The following is a 23,023-nucleotide window of genomic DNA, read 5'->3' on the forward strand; positions in this document are numbered from 1 at the left end:
CAGATGTTCACTGGGCTCTGTAGCCAGCTATGCCTCTTCTCTGGGCCCTGATGCTTTTATGTAGGCTTGCCCACATTACAGAAGAGGGGCATGCAGAAATAAGTTTAAGGAGCCAGGCAGAAATATATGCCTACAGACTAGCGAGGAAAGTTATCAGAACTGGTACACTTCATAGGTCTTAGGCTCCAACTTCTACTCAAGAGCCTTGTTACCATCTCACCACCTTTAGAATAACCACAAAGTAAAGGAAAAATTAACTGGTCTACCCCAACAGACACGGTCCTCAACTCACAAACACCATGACAAAAATCTGTTTATTATTTTTCAAAACACAACAGAAAATGGGGGAATCATTCTAATTTCCATTGTGGTCGACAGCGGAATTGATAAGGCTGATCTGTCTCTTAGGTTGTCCACTCTGTACCATGGGTGGATTCTGGACTGAGCTGTGACAGTGGCAGGGCTACATGGACACTTGCATCAGGACAGCCATCAGAAGAGCTGCAGGCCAGCTTTGAGCCCATGCATTTGTCCTTGGTTCCAGAGAAGGCCCTCCATGTTGCCAACACCGCCATTGTTATTGCTGCCACAGCATAGGCCCAGAGTGCTGCTGAGAGAAGGGGCAGTTGGTCAGGGACAGGGACGGCTCTAAACTCTGTAGAAGCTTGACCTTTATAAAGAAAAGACAGGAGCTATTCTGACAAGTGATTTCAGATGAGAAGCAGGGGCGGCTCTGCCCCCAGCAACCCACCTCTAGCAAATTGAAGGGTAGAACTAAAATGAAGCATTATGCAGAACTGCAGTATAGAAACTAGGTGTGCAGAGTGGTGCTGCTTGAGGTTAAGGGATAGAAGTCCCACCCCAGATCCAGGAGGATAAATCAGAGTGGCTGCCTCAGCAGGGCCTCTTTCCAAGGTCCTAGAGCTTAGGGGCCCAAAGAAGACTTGGCTGGATCCCTCCCACATCTAATAACTAGTTAACAGCTCAAGGTGAGGCTTGGGATCTAGAGATAATATGGCCCAACTCCATTCCATATTTTAAGACTGCTTGACATACATAAGTACCCTCTGTCTCCCTAACCTAGCTCAAAACCACTCAAGTGCCTGCTTACTGTAGGTCAAAGGACTTTGCAACTAGAGGAGGTGTCATCCTTCACTCACTCAGGCAGATCTATACTTACACTACTGCAGTGGGAAAAAACCTTAGAAGTACTCTAGCCCCACCCCTTCCCATCACCCATAACTTTCCAAACAAAGAAACTGAGGTCCAGAGTTGAGTAACAAATGATTTGACCAAAGTTACACAGCCGAGTCAAAGGTGAGGCTGAGGAAAGAATTAAGGGTGGACATTTTATCTAGCAACCACTAATGGCAGAGAGCTAACAAGCTGGGCCAAGTCAACAGCTCTTCAGCACACACTTCCCTCTTTGTATCCAGGCACTCACTGGGCCAAGCTTTCAAAGGATCAGTTTACTTGGAAGAGAATGGGGCCTCTAACAATGGAATCTTGTGACAGTACCTTGTTCACCTGAGGTAATTGTCATCTCTGAGGCTTACTGCCTCCATCTGTTAATCTAGGCTTCTAGCCTCCATACATTATCTAGGCCTGGAATGCTTCAGCCTCTGAGACTTCCTGCTGAATAAACTCACCCTCTGTAGCTCTTTCTGAGCTCTGGCTGGCTGGTCAACTCAGCTGTTCTGGCTCAAACTCCTCTCCCTGCTAACGGATTCAGTCTGGCTTCTCTCTCTTGGCCACTCCTGAGTTGTTCTGCTTGGCCTCAAACTAACTAGCAACCTGTTCTAATCTTCTGGATTCTTCTCATTCTCTGGCTCCTTCTGTCTTCATGAGGGATTAAAGGTGTGTGCTAAGGGCTGAGCCAGAGCAACTAAAAACAGGTTTTCTCAGTAAACAATACAATCTCTGGGTTAACAGTGTGGTCAAATATCATGCAACAGAATTCTACTTCTAACTGGCTTCCACAGCTACCTCTTCTACTCATCTGATTCAGGGACACTTGGCTTCTACAGCCCTCTCCCAGAATGCCCATGTGAAAGGGAGTTCAAGTCATCTCCCAGGGAATAAGCAAAGCAAGCAGAACAGGAATGAACTCTCAATTCCAATGGCCATAGACCAGTGCGTACACAGACACTTGCACACAAACTGGTCTCAACCTGGAAGTGGTGCCAAATCATCTGTTTAACGATTAATTCCCTACATTAGGGTAAAGGAATCCTAACAAGGGCAGAGCCACTGACTCATTTATTCCACTTTGTTTCTTATCCAGAAGGTAGCAATCAAAGAGGTAAGGAATCCCACTGGTACAGGCACTCACCTACTCTTAGACTTTTGGGGTTCTAACCGGTGCTCTAGTACAGGTTGGTCCAAAAGATACATGGTGTCATAATTATCCAGCATAAGCTCTGTTGGGTCCTCAGTCTGACCTGGTACTCGGCCGATAGGGAATATACCCCATCGTACATCATCTGTAGAACAAAGAGAGGAGAAAAGAATGAGCTTTTAAAAAGTCAAAATTATACTCAGATTCAAAATTACTCGGATTCCATCTTACCTCACACAGAATGGCAGCCATTAAGAACCCAATAACAATAATGCTGGTAAGGATATGGAAAGAGAACTCTGATACACTGACAGGAATGTAAACTAGTCCAGCCACTGTATAAGTCAGGGTAGGAGCTTCTCAAAACAAAACAAGAAACAAACCAACCAACTCAGAGTACCTTACTGTCCAGGTATAGCACTCCTGATTATTTACCCAAATAACTCCATAATCAACATATCACACAAATATTTGCACAGCATTGCTTTATACAGCACTATTCACAGTAGCTAAGTCATGGCACCAACACAGGTGTCCAAGAATAGAGGAGTGACGAGTGGAAATGTGATACACATAAAATCCAAGGGCCTTTTGTCAGCTCTCGGAAAGAAAAGGACGTAGCTGCAGACAATCATTAGGTATGCCAATCTCAGAAAGACAAATAGGCTTTATCTCACTGTGACTTCCAGATCTGATAAAGATGCATATGTACCGACAGACATTATGTAGAAAATTTAACTGTCAAGGGAAATGAGCTGAACTATTGAAAGAGGAGTTTGAGATGAGGATAAGGGACCATGATGGGGAATGTGTTTAACATGCAGTGTATACTTTCATGAAAACTTAAAGAGATTAATTTTAAAATATCCAATAATATTTACAGAAAAAAGTTGATAAGCTGGTTTTCCTATTGGTACACAGGCCCACTCCCATCTACCCACCCAGCCCTCTTAGCCAATTCAGTGTGGGCTTTCTGCATATCCCTTGGCACAACATTGTAACCACTTCTCAAGAACACCTCTCTGTACATCTTAGCACTTTGTAACTGTTACCCATGTGTGCTTACACACACACACACACACACACACACATGCTACAGGCATTTTTATTCCTTCTCATTCTTCTTAGATAGAACTCCACATAAGCACGGACATCTTCAGATATGGCAATGCATAAATTAATAGAAATCACAGAATTCTCATAGCATGCCTTCTCCATTCCCACCAATACCAAGAATTATCTGAGTGATTGAAACTGTTTATACAGCTATACCACCATGTGTTTGAAAGCCATGTTCTTTCTTAGTGGTCTTGTCCAAAGATACATACACACACCTAAGGACTACTGACTCAGGTGACATGCTCCCCATGTACAAGGTTATCACCCTCGGATGCACAGAGAAACCACATATTCTACCCCACAAGGATATGCAGAGAAGCACACGCATTCCATTCAGTGAATGTCTCCTACTCCACTTCCTGCATCCTACAACTCTCATTTATAGGTGGAAACCCAGATATCTTAATGTCATCACACACATACATACACGCAAGCAAGCAAGCAAGCAAGCAAGCAAGCAAGCAAGCACGCACGCACGTACAACAGAGGAGGAGGAGAGGGAGAGTGGAAGGAATAAGAACAAGGTGGGGAGAGGCAAGGACTTAATATTATAACCTTTCATAATTCATAATATAAAAATTCCCCAAAATATACATACATGAAGATGTTCCATTCTGGGATGAAACATAATTCTCCCTGTCACACACCTTTGGATGTATGACATTTAGCCTTGGATCAATTTTTTTTAATGAAAAAACCATAGAAACTACTTAAAAAGGGCGGTTCTCATGCTATATATTATGTATCAAATTATCACACTGTATCTCATAAATATACACAATTAAATGTCAATTAAAAAAAAGAATGGGCTGAGGGTATAATTCATTGGAAGAGCGCTTGACTAGTCTGCTGATTTCCTGGGTTTGATTCCCAGAACAGTACATACACAAAGAAAAGAACTAACCCCGAATTGTCTTATCTGTCTAACCTTGACCCTTACAGAAACTTGTATCTGTTTTAATGATCTTTAGTACCCAACAATATAGATGTTTTCACACACAAGGATCACTCCCTAGGTTCTATCTAATAGCACTGAGTTGATTATTTCCAAACCTAAATATATATATTACAGCCCATGTCTCTTTAGCCTGACATTCTTATACATATTTCCACAGTGACAACACAGATACAATTCAAAATGACTCTTATTGCCTAGTCATAAACCCCTCCCACAGACTTCCAAGTCTTCCCTCACATAGATAGCTCCTGGATCTCATGGTTTTTAGTTGATTCTGCTTTCTCTTCAGAAAATATATACAATACTATGGCCTATTTGAGATTCTTTTCACAGTCCCCACTTTTCTCTTATACTGACATCTAACCCCACCTTACAGACACAGCTGTTCCTGTACCAATTCATCTCTCTTTCACTATTTACAAAAACCCAACTTCCTTGCCCTGAGAGGTTTTTTTTGCCACTAAGTCATAATTTACCTATCAGGTATAGACAGATAGACACACACACACACACACACACACACACACACACACACACACACACACACACACAGAGGCACACAAAATGTGCTCACTCACCCCTAGCACTCCCACTCAAGTTTTTATACAACACTCCCAACACCTGTCCTTACAGGGCAAAGGCTACTGCTTTCCCCATGAGCTCATTCAATGATTCCTGTTTGATTATATCTTACTCCTCACTGGGCTCAGCTATTTTCCTTCTCTTCTCCAGGTGCATGGGCCATGTCCCTGTCTCTGGTGTTCACAGGCACATAAACATGTACCACCCCATACTGACTGTTCTACTTATTCTATGTCTGCCTCCCTTGAGGCTCCTCCTTCTTAAAGTAGATGACGTCATTCAAAGGAAGACCTTCAGAGGAGCAGATTGATGCATCCCATTCCCCATCACCAAGCTTCCCTGTATCCTTTTTGAGCTTCAATTTCATAGACTTGGATGAACATCTAAAATCTGAACCACTCCATATTTTCTTTTGATCCAGTTTCTTGACTTAATGCTCTGAGTTTGAAAACACATAGCAAAATCTAGTTTTACCACACTGTGTGTACATGAAAGCATGTGATCTACTGCATTTTACCCCTCACCCTTCATATTCTTTTGCTCTTACTACCCAGGGCTAACACACAACTACTTATATGAAACAGCAATCAGTCTGACAGTGGTCCCTGATGCTTATGTACTCCAACCTAAGAGGGTTGCCATTCATGTATCTAGTAGCCTCTGAGGCTTGCCATATACTGTTCACATCTTATTCCTTTCTTATCTATTCTGTAGGGTGAAGGAAAGCCTCAAGGATTGGCCAGCAGAGCATAATAGTGTCAAAGTATAACCTCACCTCCTCAGGAGGCTGAAAAGGGGGGAGATCTTTAAGCAATCTTCATTTCAAAAAGAGTTAAAGCTGTTGGGATACTGGAGCATGCATCCAGAAGGTTTCGGCCACAGGATCTTGAGTCTTAGATTACATTGTGACAATTTTAACAGAGGTGGGAGGAGAGGCAAAGGGGGGCAAAAAGGAGAGGAGGGACCCATCAAGAATGGAGGGAATTAATGACTGAAAAAAATAAAAGTGGTTGTAAGGACTACTTACCAGAGCTTAGTTGCCATGCTGAACCCTGCAAAGCTTCTCTTTTCTGAGACATGATCCTAGTATTCTCAAGAACATAGGATCCCTGTAGGAGAGAGAACCCACCCATATCCATTCCGTCTTCATCATCATCATCATCATCATCATAGTCGTCATCTTCATCATCATCTTCATCCTCATCTACTTCCTCCTCCTCTCCTAAGCCGTCACTTTCCTCTGCATCTGCTTCCATCTGATCTTGAAAGACCTTCTGCTCCTCCTCCTCCTCCTCCTCCTCCTCCTGTTCTTCCTCCTGGTGCTCCTCCTGCTCCTGTTCTTCCTCCTCCTCCTTCTCCTCCTCTTCCATCTCTGCCTCCTCCTTCTCCTCCTCCTCCTCCTCCTCCACATTCTCCTTTTCCTCCTCCTCTGGCTTGACATCCGTAAGGTTGTCTTGCTCCTTCTGTTGAATATTTCCTTCAGACTCACAGTTGGTAGCAGGTGGCTGGAGGTCCTGATGTAAGGTATCCAGCGTGTATGGAGCTTTCCCAGTGGAGGAGGAGGAAGAGGAGGAGGAGGAGGAGCCTTCGACGGCCTTTGCCAAGCCACTCTCTCCATTCTGAGTATAAATGGAGCAGACTCGCAGCAGCTTCTCCTGTTCCTCATCTGGCAAGACCTCTCCCATGGCTTTGAAGACTCTAAGCACACAGAGGGACAAAGTAGGGAAAAGTTTAATGTCTCAAAGTCACCTCATAGCTCACCACTCTGGAGTTTGCACTTGCTCTCTGAACTTCACACCTGCCTCTGAAAGGCAGCACAACACAGCAGACAGAATGCAAAACCCAACAGGACCATGCATGCTGAACCAGCTCTCTGGTATATCTGTTTTACTTTTTATTACTTCTCATTAGAATGAAGACAATAACAGAATTCAATCTCTAGGGTTCTTGGGGGAAGGGATAAGAAAGCTCACATAGAATGCCTGGCAGAGTGCCTGACACATAACGGAAAGCAATTAATGATAGCTACCACTCTGCACTGAGACACTACAGAATGGGAGAACACTGGAGGAATCTGTCCTGGGGACCAAGGATAGAAAGAGCAGTGTGCTGTTTCTTCTGCGTGGAATATAATGTGTGATTCCTTATGGAAGCAGCTACAGCCCAGCCTGGAATGGAGGGAAAAAAAGAAAAGAGGAAGAGTTGACTAGACAAAGCCAGTGTGGAGGGGAGGCCTGATGAGCACTGAATTGATGGTGGGTGCTATAGTAGCTAAGGGGAAGCAGAGAACACAAGGAGGGTGTAGAGACTGGGGGAGAGCTTCATGGAGGAGAGACTCAGGTAGCCCAGGGACAAGATGGCACACACTGCCTGTGGCCAAACTAGCCTGGCTGAAGGGTAAGGCCTGTGCCAGGGAGCTGGAGGAAGGGAAGGCTGGGAAAGGAAGTGTGTGCACTATGGGGCAGGATACCCGCCAACTCTGAGGACAATGTGGTCTAAGTGGCCATTTCTGAAGATCGCCATGTTAACCACAGGGAGGACTGCCAGGGCTGGGCGGGGCAGGGCAGCCTAGAAGCAAGAAGACCAGAGAAGCACCTGTCTTCACAATCCAAAACAGTTGGTAAGGGTGGACCTCAGGTATTGTGGGGAGACATGGGAGGGAGGGAGCTTTCAAAGACAGACACACAGCAGAGCCCAACTTGCTGACCAATGGGGATGATCAAACAGGTGTATTAAACAAGATGACACTGTGTACATACAAGTCAGTGCTAACAGCAGAAGCACTAACAGAGCCGCTAGGGAGGATGAGGGTGAGCACAGTTCACAGAGCCTGGCCTCTGAGAGGTAGCCCGCACTGTGGGACACACGGCAGGAGGGGCACCCATCCTTCGAGAAGTGCCAAGTGCTTTGTGGAGGGAACACAAGCCATGCATACAGACATGTGGCTGGCCACCAGTCTGTGGGGACAGAGCTGGGATCTACTGACTAGACTGGGAGTCCCTGTTGGTAGGACTTATTTCAAATTCCAAGAGGACACTGGTTCAAATTGAACTGATCTCCTGGCTGGGGGAAGATCCTGACATGCTTACAACTTTATGTGAGGAAGAGCCAGGAAGAAGCCCTCCCCTCCCCTCACTGTGGTCCATTAGTGTGATTAATAATAAATATCCCCAGGCACTTGGTGCTGGCAAGACGCCTTGTCACTGCTGCTCATTACCCATCTGCCACCCCCAGCTTCCAGGCTGCCCATTAGGTGCTGTGGAGAGAGGAGTCATGAAATGCACCTCCTCCCTGAGTGTGTCTGTCACAGCCTGGGACTGAGGCCATGCGTTTAGACTGTTGGACAGAAAATGGAGTTTAGGTCCACAAAACTCAAGCCCAGATTCTCATCCATGAGAAGCAAGTCACCATGATTTTAAGGTACTTCAATACTCAGTCTCTAGATAGCTTATCTGTAAAAATGTATTATACTTAAAGGAAATTGCCTATTTAAGAAAAAAAGCATGATACCTGATAATTAACTACCCATAGCATCTTTTATATTTTCACCTCTGCAAGGAAAAAAAAGCCCAGAGTTCTGTATTCACACAGTAACACAAGTTTTCTGCCAGAGTTCAATCCATGTGAAACATTAGGGTAATCTCCAGACTTAAGGACAGGCTACAGGGATTTCTGGCCCTAGCCAATGTGCAACACCCCTAGGCATAACCACTCTATTCCCCACTCTGTAAATAGATGAATTGATCTAAATTCATTGATTATCTGAGAAGGCTAGGATCTGTGCACAAGGAATCATACCCAAGTGAGCTACTATTACCAGTGGCATGTGTCACATCCCTCTGATATGCTTGGTTTGGGAGAAGATCTTTGTGGTCCAGACTTTTCCACTCTGCAGGCATGTAGGATTGGAGAGTATCTTGAAGGCTATCTAATTAAAGCTCTCCATGATCTTTTTACTCCCTCACAAAGTACATACACATCCTATATTCCTTCTATACTTTGAAGCTTCCTTGATTTTTTTCTCCGTGATGTTCTAGCCTGACTCCTCCAGAAACTGCAATGTCACTTATAGTCCAGAGCTCACACATCTGGCAATGTGGCTATATAGATTGGTCCCATCTCCTGGAACTCTTGCCTTGGCTGACTTGTCTATAAGGTCACATTTTTATTTTAAAAATGTCTGTAGCTCAGATGCCACTAAGGGTTCAAGAAAGACTTTTAGATGAAATAGATGGATGACAAAACTAAGTCTTGGAATCCAGTCCCACACTTCACTCATTCCTCAGATGTTGGGTCATCATCTACCAATACAAGCACTGCTGGTAAGGAGATGGAAGAGGGTATTTCATTCAGTTCAAGGGCATTTACTAAGGCCTATATGGTGACTAGATTTGTGTGATGTGCTACAGTACAGGTATCTAGTGCAGAATTCTTGCCCTTGTAGAGCTTAGCCTAGGAGAGGGGAGGAGACACATGGGCAGGGGGAGGAGACATGGCAATACAAATGTCAAATTTGGGAAATATTCAGGTGTCAACAGGATGAGCTAGGCTGTGCTACCACCAAGTGAGCTCTGTAATAGTCAAGGAGGATCGCTCTAGAGTTCAACTGCCCATGTTAAGCACACAGCTGAGAAATACAAACCAAATTGTAGAGGGAAGGACTGGAGTAAGGAGATATGGGCCAATAGTTTATACAGTCCAGGAATACGCACTGGCATTTCTAGGAGGGTGCAGCATCCAGCATTAATGCAGCAGATACATGGATTAACAAGCAGGTCTGGTTTGGGTAATTAGGTCAAGGCAGCTTTGGGACTGCACACCAACCAAACTGCAGCAGGTTAAGGAGAAGAAAGAGTGAGAAAAGAATTAAGATGAGAACCATTTTTTGGAGATGGGAAAAGAGAAAATTTGCCCAATCTGGGCAAAGCAGATATTGGGTTATTATTACTCTTTTACTTGGGTTGTTATTACTCTTTTAAGATTAAAAAAAAAAAACCCAAACCTCAGACACATTCATAAAGGGTAATAACCAGCTAAGCAAAGGAGACAATGAGGTAGGGCCTTAACAGTGCTGGCATAGTTGCCTCTAGAGCATAGACAGAACAGACTTTGATGCAGTGCAAAACCACCTCAAATTGAGACTGGTGGTGTTGACTACAGACACAGATCAAGATGGCTCAACCTTAGGCCGAGGGAGACGTGGCACATGCCTGCATCCACTGGAGGAAGCTAGGGTAAAATGCAAGAGCAGCAGGGACTTGAAGTCAATGGTGTATGTTCAGAATAGTCCTGGAGACAAAGTGGTCAATAAGCAAACAGGCAGACAAAGAACTGCAGCCTGGCATGAGATCAAAACTTGTAACTCTACAGTGACAGCAAGGAGCAGTGTAGGAGAACTCAGCTACCCAGGCTGAAGAATGAAAAGAAACGGAGCAGGGAAATCAACCCCAGCTTGAGAGATTGGAGTCAGACACTGCCAAAGGATTAGTAGAGCAGAAGGTGATGAGGATGCGTGGAGTGATAAACTACAAACAAGGCTGAGGAAGCTAATGGAAGGAAAGAAATAAAGGGATGGAGACTAGGACACAAGGGAAAAGCAGTGCCATGGGACAGGAAGTTCAAAAACCAAAAGGACTAGATATGGTGGCCACAAAGTGGGATACTGGGCCGTCAGCTTTCAGATGAAAAGTTCTGAGTAATGAAAATATGCTGCTGTGTACAGTGATGGATGAAAATTTCTGGAGTTGAGGAAACGCAGGGGTAAAATGAACTGTTCAAATGAAACAACTACTACTCTAGCAAGCAGGAAGAGAATTCAGTACTAAAGGCTTCTAGGAGAATGAGGGAAGTAGCTTAGGGCAGGGAACTGACAGAAAAGAGGGAAAAGATGACAACCATGGGTATTTACAGGAATCCAAACAACACTCCATTGACCACACAACCTAGAGAGAATAAAGTAAAGGGGCCATGAAAGAGACACGGTGACCGTGACAGGTCCAGAAACAGAAAGGTCACTGAATGTCAGGTTAAACCGTCACTTTGCTAAGAAGGCATTAGGGATTGTTGAGTGACTTTGAAAGGTATACTCTGGGAAGCCAGTAGAGGCAGTACCACTGGGCTTGGAACCAGAAGATTGGGTCCACTAAGAAACACTAGCTACTCTTTACTGTGCACTTACTCTGTGCAGGCCACTGTGCTAAGCATTCTCCCACTGGACGGATTAGCCAAGCCTTATGATACTGAGTGACTGTAGGCAGCAGCAGCAGCATCCTACCCTCCCCCTTCCAGACTCGGTTCTCTCATCTATTATTGGAAGGGATATAGGGTTAAACATCACCAAAAGAGCCTTCCAGTGGGTTCAGTCCCCAGCTCCGAAAAAAAAAAAAAAAAAGAAAAAGAAAAAGAAAAAGGAAAAAAGAGCCTTCCAGGGCCACACTCTCTTACTAGATAGAATTAAGACTTACACCTGAAGGAGTTGGAGGCTGGCCCAGCAAGGTGAGCCCAAGCAGGCCTCGATCACCTGGGGCCAGTCCAGGGTGGAAGAGCAATTGAACAGCCTCCAGCTCCTTCTTGCTTCCCACTGGCCTGCAGAAAACCGCCGAGCATTTCGTCCTGAAAGAAAACAAAGAGGCTTAAGAGAAAGAACCATGTGGGTCCTTCACCCAATCTTCAACGTCAAAAGGGATAAGGCTCTATGTCTCTTTATCTCCCCAAATTTCCACCCTGTCATTCTAACTATTCAAAGCCCCCAGAGTGCCTCCTTTCTGTGACACTGAGAAGAAAGGGGAAAAGGGAGATTTTCCTCCTAGTTCCTACAGCACTCTTTGGCAACTCTAAACTTTAAACAAGGGAGTTAAAGGCAGAGCTGAGGACACTGGCAGATGCTTCTGCTTGGGATGCCTGGGCCCTGGGACTAGGGCTAGTTTTCCTCACCAGTCTTGGTGTTGGCCACGATCAGTTCAACGGTCCATCTAAGGATGTAGGTAGGCCGGATCCCAGTTCTCCCCAGGGTAGACAACTCAGAGAACATCCTCTCTAGCAGGGCCTGTGTGAAGGTCTGGGAGTGCAGGCCCCTGAGCAGGGGCTGCCAGAACTGAGAGAAGGGCTTTGGCACCAACACTTCATTCAAGTCGATGTTTTCTGGTTTGTGAGGGATACCCATTGATGGACGGGAAGGGCAATGGGACCAAGATTAAGAGAATGAGAGAGCACCAAAGCAAGCCAGCAAGAAGGGTAGACAGAAGAGAAGAAAAAATTGCACACCAAAGAGAAAGAACAGACACGCCCAAGTTCCAACAACAAGAATTGCCATTGCAGAACAAGAGGGAAGGAAAGCAGAAGAGCAGGGAGAGAGAAACCAGTTAGTATCTGGCAAACAACAACTCATACAAAACCAAGTATAAAAGAAAGAACTCTTTCTGACTTCAGCTTCGTCAATAACTCACTGTGTGAATTTGGTTCAGTAACTTCCCCTTTCTGGACCTCAGTCTGACCATCTGTAACATGAGGATGTTGGACTAGATGACCTCTCAAGGCCCCTCCAATGCTGCTGTTCTAGCTCTCTAGCTAGTGGCTAAATCATATTTGACAAGGCATAACAACAGTGTTAAGAAACCCCACCCTGCCCATTCCAACCCACCTTAACCGATTCCACGCCACCTACGGAGAGTCCCATGACACATCAGCAGGACTACCTATTCTGTTCAGCCAAGAGGGCTGACATTTCAGCCCCACCCCACTCCACACTCCAGCCCACTTCTAGAGTTCCCGCATAAGAAACACAGAACCCTAGGGTTTCGGTGAACACCCAGGACCCTACCTTCATACTCTATCTGCAACGCTGCCAACTGCTCATAAGTGGGAATGAGGAAGCCATCGTCTAAAAAGGCATCCAGTACAGCATCCCTAAGGTAAATAAACAGTAGTTTAGAGACGCATGGTTGCCCATGCCTACAGTCCCAGCTACTCAGGACACTCAGAGGCTGAGGCGAAAGCATCATTAAGTTCAGAACCACCCTGGGTAATATAGAAAAATGAGTCTCAAAAGGAAAAAATAAAAGATGACCTTTCCAAATAGGCTGGACTGACTGATTCACTGACTGTTTAAAGTTGAAATGACTTAAGGGGCTGGAACATGGCTATATCTCAGTGGTACAAGACTTAACATGGTGTGCATAAGGGTCAGAGTCTAATTCCCAGTAGACAAAAAAGAAAGACAAAAGAGGCACACTAGAATGAAGCCGACAAAAAGACACATATTCCTACAACACTTCCAAAACAGCTAATGTCTCTAGTTCAAATGGCCAAAGTACCAGAGGTGGAGACTAATCAGAAGACAAAGCTATTAGGCTTCAGGCGCCTGGGACAAGGACTGAGCCAGAGTCTGGAATCAGTGGGCTTTGAACACTCATGTACCAGGCATGTGGTGATCTAAGTCCCATAAATGAGAGCAGTGGTGACGGAATAACTCAAATCACAGAAATAAGTCCTAGGCTGATAGAAGAAATCAAATGCCTAGGATGACCAAGTGCTTTTAGACCTCAGTTCCTACAATGTTGTTTCTCCTGTCCTTTCTCTATCCTTCACACTGGCTACCTTCTTCTAGATCCTAGAAGTAGAAATGCTAGGTATGTGACTGCTAGTCCAGATATGACTCAATTGAAAACATCAGCAATAGGGGAGATTTCTCAAGCTCATCTAGCTCAAACCTAAAGCAGCAACAGATTTTCCACAGTTACTGGCTTGTTAGGAGCCACTCCTAGCTGACTAGGTCTAGCAGATGTCAAGCTTTCAAGATGACCCAGTACCTAGAAGGACGACAACACAGTCAGCAGCTTTTATCCAGCAGAGCAGGCTTGAGAACACAACTCTCCTTCCCCTCATCCCTCATCTCCTCAGATAAATATCTGAAAACTTAGCACTGCCTGCTCAGTATAGACAGGCAGATCCTACTATGAAGGGCACAGAAGTAACTTTCCCAGCTACTGGGGAAGCCATCCCTCAAACTTCTGCTGAAGGGAGGAGCTAAAAGTCTAGCATAGGTAAACTAAGGAAATGCCTTTGGAACTGAGCATCATGGAGTATAATCTAAACACTGGGGAGGCATCTTAGATCCCTTTGAACTTTCCTTTACTGTAGGGCTGGCATTGCCTCCATAGTTTTTTTGCTTGTTTGTTTTATCTCCTTTCGTCCCTTTTTGGTAATGTGGATCAAAACTAAGACCTTGTGCATACTAGGCCACTGCTCTACCACTGACCAACATAACACTCCCAGCCTTCTTCCACAGCTTGTTGGCAGCAAGTTCTCCAAAGCCCTTTCAAACTGAATTCATGCAGAATATGCAAGGGCAACAAGTTTTGCCTACCCAGGTTGAACTGAACACTGTTTGTGGGCAGAGCAACACACAGCCATAATGAGAGGAGAGTATCTAGCCTAGCCTCTAGTGGCCATGCCCCAAGAAGGCCTGTCCTCTGTCTGTCTAGCCATGATTACCCAAAAGATGCTAACATCTTCCAAGAGCTGTCTGAAAAAAACAGACTAGCAGCACTCTAAGACTAGATGGTGAAGTGTTATATATCAAAAGCATTTTCCTATCTGTCAAGTCTGTCATATTCCATGATACAGAGGAAAAAGGTTGCCAGGGACTACAGGCATTTATAACTGGTTATTCGGTAGCTCACGATAGGCAACCCAGTAGCTGGCAGGGTTGGAGGCAGATCATACAGAAGACATAATCACCATTTAGGGGAGGAGGATTGACTCTAGATTTCCTATAACAGAAATCAGCTAGCTAGAACATGACAACTGCTTTCTCTTTCTGGTACTAGCAATTGAATTCAGGGCATTGTACATGCTAGGCAAACATGATACCACTGATTTATATTCCCAGCCAGTTTTCTTTTCCCCTCCTCAACTATCATTTTTGAGACAGGATCTCACTAAGCTGCCCAGAATGGCTTTGAACTCATTCTGTAGCCCAGGCTGTGAATTTGCAATCTATCTACTCAACCTCCAAAGTAGCTAGGACTACTTACACTAAGCTATGTCTTATTTTGAAAACCAACTTCAGTAAGGCTGTTACCCTCTATTGTAGAGAATAGGCAATCCTGAGTTATCAAGTTACAAACCTGTTCTCCCATGAAATGCTCTTGAGTTCTTCTAGGATACCTTGTACACGTGGAGAAAGGTTATTCCACACCTTAATAGCCTGAAGTAAATGCCTATATTTCTCCAGCACCTGAGAGCAAAAACAGTCCAATCAGAAGTCTGACTTTGTCAAGGACCCCACCCCAAACCCCTCCAGGATCTCTTCTCATAGGACCTCAGCACTGTCCTTAAAGGAACAGGACAAAGCATGCGTGGTGGTCCCACAACTCCTTTACAAGCCCAACAACTAAAAATAACTAGCTTTTTCTCCTCCCACTCTCCCCACTCCAAATCTTCTGTGGCTCCCAATCATCAGATATTGATACTGAGTTGCCAATTGGGAGCACTTGGTTTGAGATGAACAGGGATCTTTCAGCCAAAGGATAAGGAACAAATGGAAGAAGTGAGTTATAGGAGCAAGAGAATTGTTGAGACCCAGGTTCCCATGCTACTTCTGTCATTAACTGTGTACATAACCCTGAATCTGCCCCTTCCGTCACCCAAGGGTTCAATCTGTCTGTGAAAAAGGAAGAAGGGTCTAAATGGTTTCCCAGCCTTTCTATAAAACACACCTGAAGTCTCATCTGACCTAGGGATACTCTTAAACCCCACCTGCTGGTCATCTTGAGAATCATAGGACTGTACAGCTATACCCCATTCCTAGTTCTCTATACCAGAGCAGACAGTCCATCAACTTCATTATCTGCTTGCTCTCTTCCATCATCACAGGATCATCTGTAATGATCATCTCCTTCCTAGTTCCCACCCTCTCCAAGAAGTACCTTCATGCTTTGCCACTTTTCTTCCAAATTCTCTGAGAAGTTCCCTCATGCTCTGCCACTTTCAATTCTTTCTCAAAGACTTCTCTTTCAGGTAGCTGGCAAAAGGGAAGAAATGGCTAGGACAGGTGACAGCATACTGCACCAAGGATACTTACCTTAAACTGTTCCTCTTCATATGATACCAGCAATTCTCGTGCTTTTTCTGAAAACAGAATGAAAAACAGGGAAGGAAGCCTAGCCTCTCATTCTTTCTGGGAATCTGAGTTTCTTGTACCTTGAGCTATAAGCTGACAACTCAAATTCCTTCCCTACTTACTTCATATAACTCAAAAAAGATGGCGGTACAAATGCAATATCCATTCACCATGGAAACTACCACAATAAGATAGTTTGTGACAGTGATTTTTTTTATGCTGGGACTCCACCACAGCATACAGAAAATAATCCATCAAGGGAAAAAGCAGTACTGACCCCAAGCATGAGTGTTCAGGCACATGCGCCCCTCTTTGCCCCCATGAATACCCACCATACAACTCCTTATGTCTTGGAGATAGTTCTGGATGAGAAGCCACCTCTTCATTGCCTTTAGTGTTTGCATCATCTGTGACAGCCAATTCTTCACCTTTGTCGTCATCCTGAAACTCTGGTATCTCTTCAATTATATCATCAATAATAATTTCAGTTTCCTCTTCTTCAGGTTCATCTGCTTCTACCTGGTCCTCTTCCATCCCCCAGGTTTCTTTCAGACTGTCCTCTAGTTGACGGCTCCAGAATGTCTTCTGGAGCCAATGGAGGACAAAGTAGCAACCTAGAAGAGGCAAGGGTAGATGCAATAGATACGCCATAGGACCAATTATGGGCAATTGATTAGCAGGTCCCCAGTTCTCTCGGCCTCTAAGGCTCAAATCTTAAATACTGCATATATCCTCTCATGTATTCTCCTGCTCACTGGTATCTTTCCTGGGGTAGGGAGTGGATAATGCTGGCTCTAGACATAGGTGCCAACTAAAGCAAGGGGTGGTAAATGGGAGAACTGAAACATAAGTATACCAGCTACTTGCATGGCATAAATCAAGTCTCGCCCCTTTTCTAGATCTCAGAAGACTAAACCAAGGATTTTTAATCAAGATAGAATGAACATAAAAAGAATGCCTGAGGGTTGGGGATTTAGCTCAGTGGTAGAGCGCTTGCCTAGGAAGCACAAGGCCCTGGGTTTGGTCCCCAGCTCCGAAAAAAAAAAAAAAAAGAATGCCTGAGTTCATGAACTACCTCTCAACCCACCCCTTCAGACTATATACTACCTACTGAGCAAAATGTAAGAGGGAAGTAATACCTTATAATTAAAATAGCATAAGGGACCAGAACAGAGGCTACAGAGATGGCTGAACAGTTAAGAGCAATTGCTAGGGGCTTGAGAGATGGCTCAGTGGTTAACTGCTCTTCCAGAGGTCCTGAGTTCAATTCCCAGCAACCACATGGTGGCTCACAACCACCTGTAATGGGATCTGATACCCTCTTCTGGTGTATTCAGAAGACAAAAACAGTGTACTCACATACATAAAATAAAAACACTCATAAAAAAAGAGCAATTGCTGTACCTGCAGAGAATCCAAGTTTAGATCACAGCACTCAGAGCAGATGACTCACAACTGCCTGTAACCCTAGTTTCAGGGGACCCAGCAACCTCTCCTGGCCTCCAGAATCCACAATCAAATAGCAAACACACAATCATGTATATAAATAAAAATAACTCTGAGGTTTAAAAAAGAACCAGAATAGTATACTGCCAAGCCATATTAAAACATGAAACAAGGTAATACTAGTCCTGATTTCATTTTTATACTTTCCATATGAATTATTTTCCCTATGAAAAGACTACATATCATGATTAGTAAGCTTGTGAAAGCCAAGCCTTATACTGTAACCAAAGTGAGTCTGTATTTCACCTGGTCCTGACACGAGGTACAATCCACCTCTTTGTCCCTCATCCCCAAATGTCACCCAGCTTAGGCCCATGAGCTTAACACCCCGCCAGCACCCACCTCTGCGGCAGTCATTTATATGGGGCATTTTCTTGTGGGTCAACTTGTGGCGAAGTTCAACAATCCATTCTGGAATGTTCACCTGATTAGGGGTAGAGATTGACTCTAGTTAGAAATGAGAAAATAATAAAGCTTACAGAAACTCAGAGAGGAATCACTCTGGCCATCCATCCCAGTGAAGTTTTCAGTCTTATTGGTGGTCAAAATTACAATCCCGTGGTTCCTGGTTATATTTTACTGCTCATTGGAAGTAGTCTTAACAGAAGAAAAGGCAATTACCCCAACCACTGGCCATTTCTGTGGTGGGCATTCCTATTAGCCTTCTCGGATTCCCTTTGCCCTTTCCTTCTTCCTAGGCATCTGTATTCTTTCTTGCCTCTCATAAGAGCTCTGGCAAGTTTTTCTTCATGGTTGAGAACACACCTACCATCAAATCCCTATACAACTTACATACTTACTGATGCCAGAAATACTGGCACTTTTTGCTGCTTGGTTGATCTGTTTCTTTCCTCAGATTGCCAGCTCCATGAGGGCAGGCATTTTGACTGCTACTCTCTTTTGTGTCCCTACCCAGTGGTCAGGCTCCTCACTTTCAATGGGCCAGTCCCAACTAGCAGAACTGTCCAGGCCCACTGAAATGCAAGTTATAAGAAATAAGGGAGCAATCTTTTTTAAAACTGAACATTCAATCATCCAGTCAAAAACATTCTGGTATGGGCTCCAACAGCACAAGAAATAATCCTAAGAATCAACAAATGGATCGCATGACTTTTTAAGTTTTTGCACATCAAAGAAAATAACAGAGTAAAGAGATAACACAACTTAAAATATGTGAGGAAAATCTTTGTCAAGTGTATATCATACAGAGCATTAGCAATAGAGAATCCAAAAAATTAAACAATAAAACATTATCCAATCAATAAATGTACTAATTTTTAGTCCTTAAAGAAACATACATGGTCAGTAAATATTTGAAATAGTGCTTAACAGCCTTAGTCATTAAGGAAATACCAATTAAACCTTTTCAAGATTTGGTCTCAGCACAGTCAGGACTGGTATCATAAAAAAAAAAAAACCAAGCAGGGTTGGTAAAAAAAAAAAACAAAAAACAAAAAACAAGCTCAGTGGTAGAGCGCTTGCCTAGCAAGCGCAAGACACTGGGTTCAGTCCTCAGCTCTGAAGGAAAAAAAAAAAACAAGCAACAGTAAATGCTGGTGAAGATGTGGGGCAAAGAGTATCCCTCTTCACTGCTGGCAGGAGCATAAACTGGCATGGACACCCTGGAACCAATATGGAGGTTCCTAAAAAACTAAAATGGAAATTATATGATCCACCTATACCACTCCTAGGCATATAACCAGGGATTCTAAGTCGACATACCTCAGAAATATTGACACCCACCCCCCCACTTACAACTACCTTATATTTTTGGTTGTGAGCCTAGCCTTTAATGGCTGAGCCATCTCTCCAGCCCGCTACCTTGGTTTCTAATAGCTTCAATATATAATGAGCCTATAGGTCTGTCAATACATGGAGACAATATGCAACATACTCTGAATGGAATTTTATTCAGCTGTAAAGAAAAATGAAAGTATGGTATCTTCAGGAAAACAAATGGACTTGAAGATCAGTATGTGAAGCAAACAAAATAAGTCAGACTCAGAAAAATGAGTGTTTCATAAATTTTATCACATGCGGAATCTAATCTATATGTTTGGGGCAAAGACTGCAGAAAGAGGAGTGTGGGTTTGGGAGGAAGGGAGATAATGAAAGGGATAAGGAGAACAAGGAAGGCTAATGGAATGTAAGCAAAAGGAAGGAGTATTTGAGAGAAGAGGCAGGACAGGAGTGAAAGCGGGGTGGGGGGGCAAATAAAAACAAAGTCTAATGATATATATACAGATGACGTGTTGGAACACATTATTTCACATATTAACAACCACTAAATACTTGAAAGCTAAGGGTCTGAAGCTTCTACTGGTTTACCCAGAGGTGATGAGACAAACTGATTGTTTTGCATACCGTACCCCATAGCCCACTTAAGGAAGCCTTCCTAGCCAAAGAGAATGAGCAATGCAGCCTTTCATACATACCTCATGAGCCAGGTATTTGAGGGGAAGGTTACAAGATTTGGACTTCCTCTCTGAGATAAGATTCACAAACCTGGATTGGGAGAGAAAGAAGTGGCATAGTCCAAAGAAACTATTTTACTCCAAGTTCTTTGTGAAGTTACCTTTCTACTGACTACCCTGCTCTTAGGCTTCGTATCAGCCAAAGCAGGGACAGTCCCTGCTCAGCCAACATTTACTAAGGGCTATGCTATGTACTAAAACAACACAGACAAATTAGACACTGTTCTGCTCTTGGCAAATTTGGTCTAGAATAATCATGACATATGGTAGAACACAATATGCTACAGATGTCAGATAAATGACTACATCAAATAATATGAGGAACTCAGATAAATAACAGAAACAGAGGACAAAGGGGAGACATCAAAACAGAGATCGACTAATATAAGGCTTTGTCATGTGAGAAAACTCAGTGGTAACCCTCCCCCACCATGTATGAAATGTTCTGAATTTCACACCTCTTACACATTCTAGAAGGGAAGGAAAAACAGAAGAGAGAAAACTTTCTGGAAAAGTGAAAAAAGGGTTGTGTGGACAAGACATGGCTGTGAACAAGACACAGTCATGGCCAAGTTAAAAAAAATCACAGGTTGATTCACACACAAAGACCCACCTGTGGCTTTTTGTTTCAGGTAGCGGGGGAAACCAATCTTTTTTTTCTTTTTTCTTTTTTTTTTTTTTTTTTTTTGGTTCTTTTTTTCGGAGCTGGGGACCGAACCCAGGGACTTGCGCTTCCTAGGTAAGCGCTCTACCACTGAGCTAAATCCCCAGCCCAGAAACCAATCTTTTAACATTCATGTTTACCCACCCCCAGTTCCCAAAGCCAACCCCCCAGTCTTACCCTATGCAAGTCTTACCTGACCAATGCCATGCCATAGAGCAATCTAAGTTCATCGGTGCCCAAGCCACCGGCTACATCCAGGAGCTTACATCGTATCAGGTCAGCTGTAGAAGCCACTGCCAGGGGCAGTTCGTTGCCTAACCTAAAGGGCCACAGTCCAACACCATCATAAAAATCCTTACATTGTTCATCCTCTACCACAGAAGCTTGGTTGTTGCACCATTACACACTGAAAAGTGCACGGAGATACAAAACACTGTGGATAAGACGGAGTAAAGTCCCCGAGATCAACAGTAATAAAGGAATTGAGAAGCTGGCTGGGGTACACAGTACGTCTTAAGTGCTACATTCATCAACAGTTGCGTGGACACAGTCCATTCTCTCCCCTTCAAACTATTTAGCTAGAGAATCGCCGAGTCCTATCCCCCACCCCCTTCCCTCATCAAACGAACTGAGAAACCTCAATCCTGAATCTAACCTAAAGGGTGACAGTCCAATCCCTAACAGGAACAGAAAGCCACCCTAACATATCAACTTACTCCTTTACTCCCGGGTCAGGCCCCCTCTGTTTTACAAGTAAAACGTAAGCCTCACAGACACAAAAATATTGGAACATACACCCTATTTTTCCTTCCATGGGATGAGTACAGGAGCTTGGCTGCAACTTTTCTTCAGGTACTTAGGAGAGAGGCACCATAAGGCAATTTCAGGGTATGCTATAGAAAATACGGCTGTTGGGGAGCTCGACAAGTAGTGAGACACCACCAGCACCCAAGCAAAAGGGCTGACCCGGCCGCCTTACCTGCTCCTCCATACTGTAATTCGGTTCAGCGCGTATTGCTGCAATTTCTGATCATCACAGAACAGATAAACCGTCACTTGCTCCCACTCAGCCCTGCTGAGCCAGGACACTACCATACCCGCGACTCCCGGCGAGTCTGGCTGGTTCTCATTTACGGACTGTCCGTCCCACGCACGCCACACGCGTTCCATCGCCTGGGAGCCCAGACCAGGCCTGCTCCTGGCTTCCCACCTGAACTGAAAAATGCAGCGCGCCGCGCGCTTCACACAGCCTGTTCTCCAAACCGCACATCATCAGCCAATTGGAGAGCATGACCCCGCAGTAAGCCCGCCTCTCGCCATTAGTGTGGCCAATAGGAACGTGGGACAGTGGTCCTGCTTGCAGGATTCTGTCACCACTCGCTGCCGGAAGTGTTCGTTCATAAAGCTGTCTTACCAGAACCACAGTCGCTTCAACTTCTAGGTTCTGCTAATTTCCTGGCTGTTGAGTGTCATCTGTCCCAGACAGGAACTAGTGTGTTTGGATTGCAAGGAGAGAAAAAAATACTTGGCGCCCCTTGGCGGTCTACAGAGAAATTGCTCTCGATTACTGTACTTCCTTAGTTAAGGTGTTTTCAAGCTTCGTTTTAGTTTGTTTGTTTCCACGAACAGTCACTAATCCAGGAGACTACTTTGGAGACTGAAGAACAACTACAGAGAAAATAACATATATTTAGATAAGATTTGGTAGAACAAAATCGGCTTTCTTGACAAATAACTGAGTAAATTAATACCAGCCTGTCTGGAGAAAGGAAAGATAACAATGTGAGAAAGTTCAGGACCAGTAAACGATGGTAAAGGGGGCAGGAAGTTAATATGAGCAAAGTGCGTTCATGAAAATGTCATAACGGAACCCATTATTTTATATGTTAAATAAAAGCATTAATAAGAAATAGGTGAGCTGGTATAGCCTGTTACACGGTGATTTGAGGCCTGAATGAGTGGAATTAGAATTATCTTGAGAGTATAGAGATCAGGGTTCTAGTCTTTCATTTCCCACTATCAGTGTGACCTTGGACAAGTCTCTGCCCTTTTCCCTAGAAAAATAGATGGTAATCTATTGTATTGTTCTTTAAGCATTCGCCCTATGATGATAGCCTGAATAAAATAATTTCTCTAATTGTCCTGTGCATTTTATCATTTTACTGAGGTTGGTTTTGTCTTTATTAGTTACAAATGAGAAAGCTGAAGTCCAATCTCGTGGCCTCATAAGGGACTGTTAGAAAGTAGTCCAATGAGCCAG

The 23,023-nt window shown here is 44.1% G+C and overlaps 1 protein-coding gene across 6 annotated transcripts; it reads right to left on the reverse strand.

Moving 5' to 3' along the window:
* Positions 1-295: 295 nt before the first annotated feature.
* On the reverse strand, positions 296-22,045 carry Las1l (LAS1-like, ribosome biogenesis factor). Of its 6 annotated transcripts, none has more exons than XM_039099569.2 (14): positions 21,743-22,045; positions 20,957-21,082; positions 20,061-20,130; positions 17,968-18,049; positions 16,452-16,733; positions 16,081-16,127; positions 15,125-15,234; positions 12,817-12,902; positions 12,443-12,493; positions 11,931-12,137; positions 11,462-11,609; positions 6,025-6,695; positions 2,333-2,483; positions 296-610 (listed from the first exon to the last, which is right to left on the reverse strand). In XM_039099569.2, exons 1-14 carry the CDS (start codon positions 21,931-21,933, stop codon positions 493-495), a joined length of 2,340 nt encoding a protein of 779 aa, XP_038955497.1. In that variant the 5' UTR covers positions 21,934-22,045; the 3' UTR covers positions 296-492. The 6 variants fall into 6 exon arrangements, with proteins under 6 accessions (XP_038955497.1, XP_038955498.1, XP_038955499.1 ...); XM_039099570.2 differs by having other exon boundaries at positions 296-607; positions 21,743-22,043; XM_039099572.2 differs by having other exon boundaries at positions 532-670.
* Positions 22,046-23,023: the final 978 nt, after the last annotated feature.

Source organism: Rattus norvegicus, chromosome X, assembly GCF_036323735.1.
Source record: "Rattus norvegicus strain BN/NHsdMcwi chromosome X, GRCr8, whole genome shotgun sequence".
In the NCBI taxonomy this organism is placed as follows: Eukaryota; Metazoa; Chordata; class Mammalia; order Rodentia; family Muridae; genus Rattus; species Rattus norvegicus.

Bases quoted from the DNA above. Each gene is read 5' to 3' on its own strand.
- Las1l (XM_039099569.2), bottom strand. From the start codon at position 21,933: ATGGAACGCGTGTGGCGTGCGTGGGACGGACAGTCCGTAAATGAGAAC. The intron at 20,131-20,956 runs GTAAGACTTGCA...CTCCCAATCCAG, and splicing joins TATGGCATGGCATTGGTCAG to GTTTGTGAATCTTATCTCAG. The intron at 16,128-16,451 runs GTGGGTATTCAT...TTCTGTTTTCAG, and splicing joins AAGACATAAGGAGTTGTATG to AAAAAGCACGAGAATTGCTG.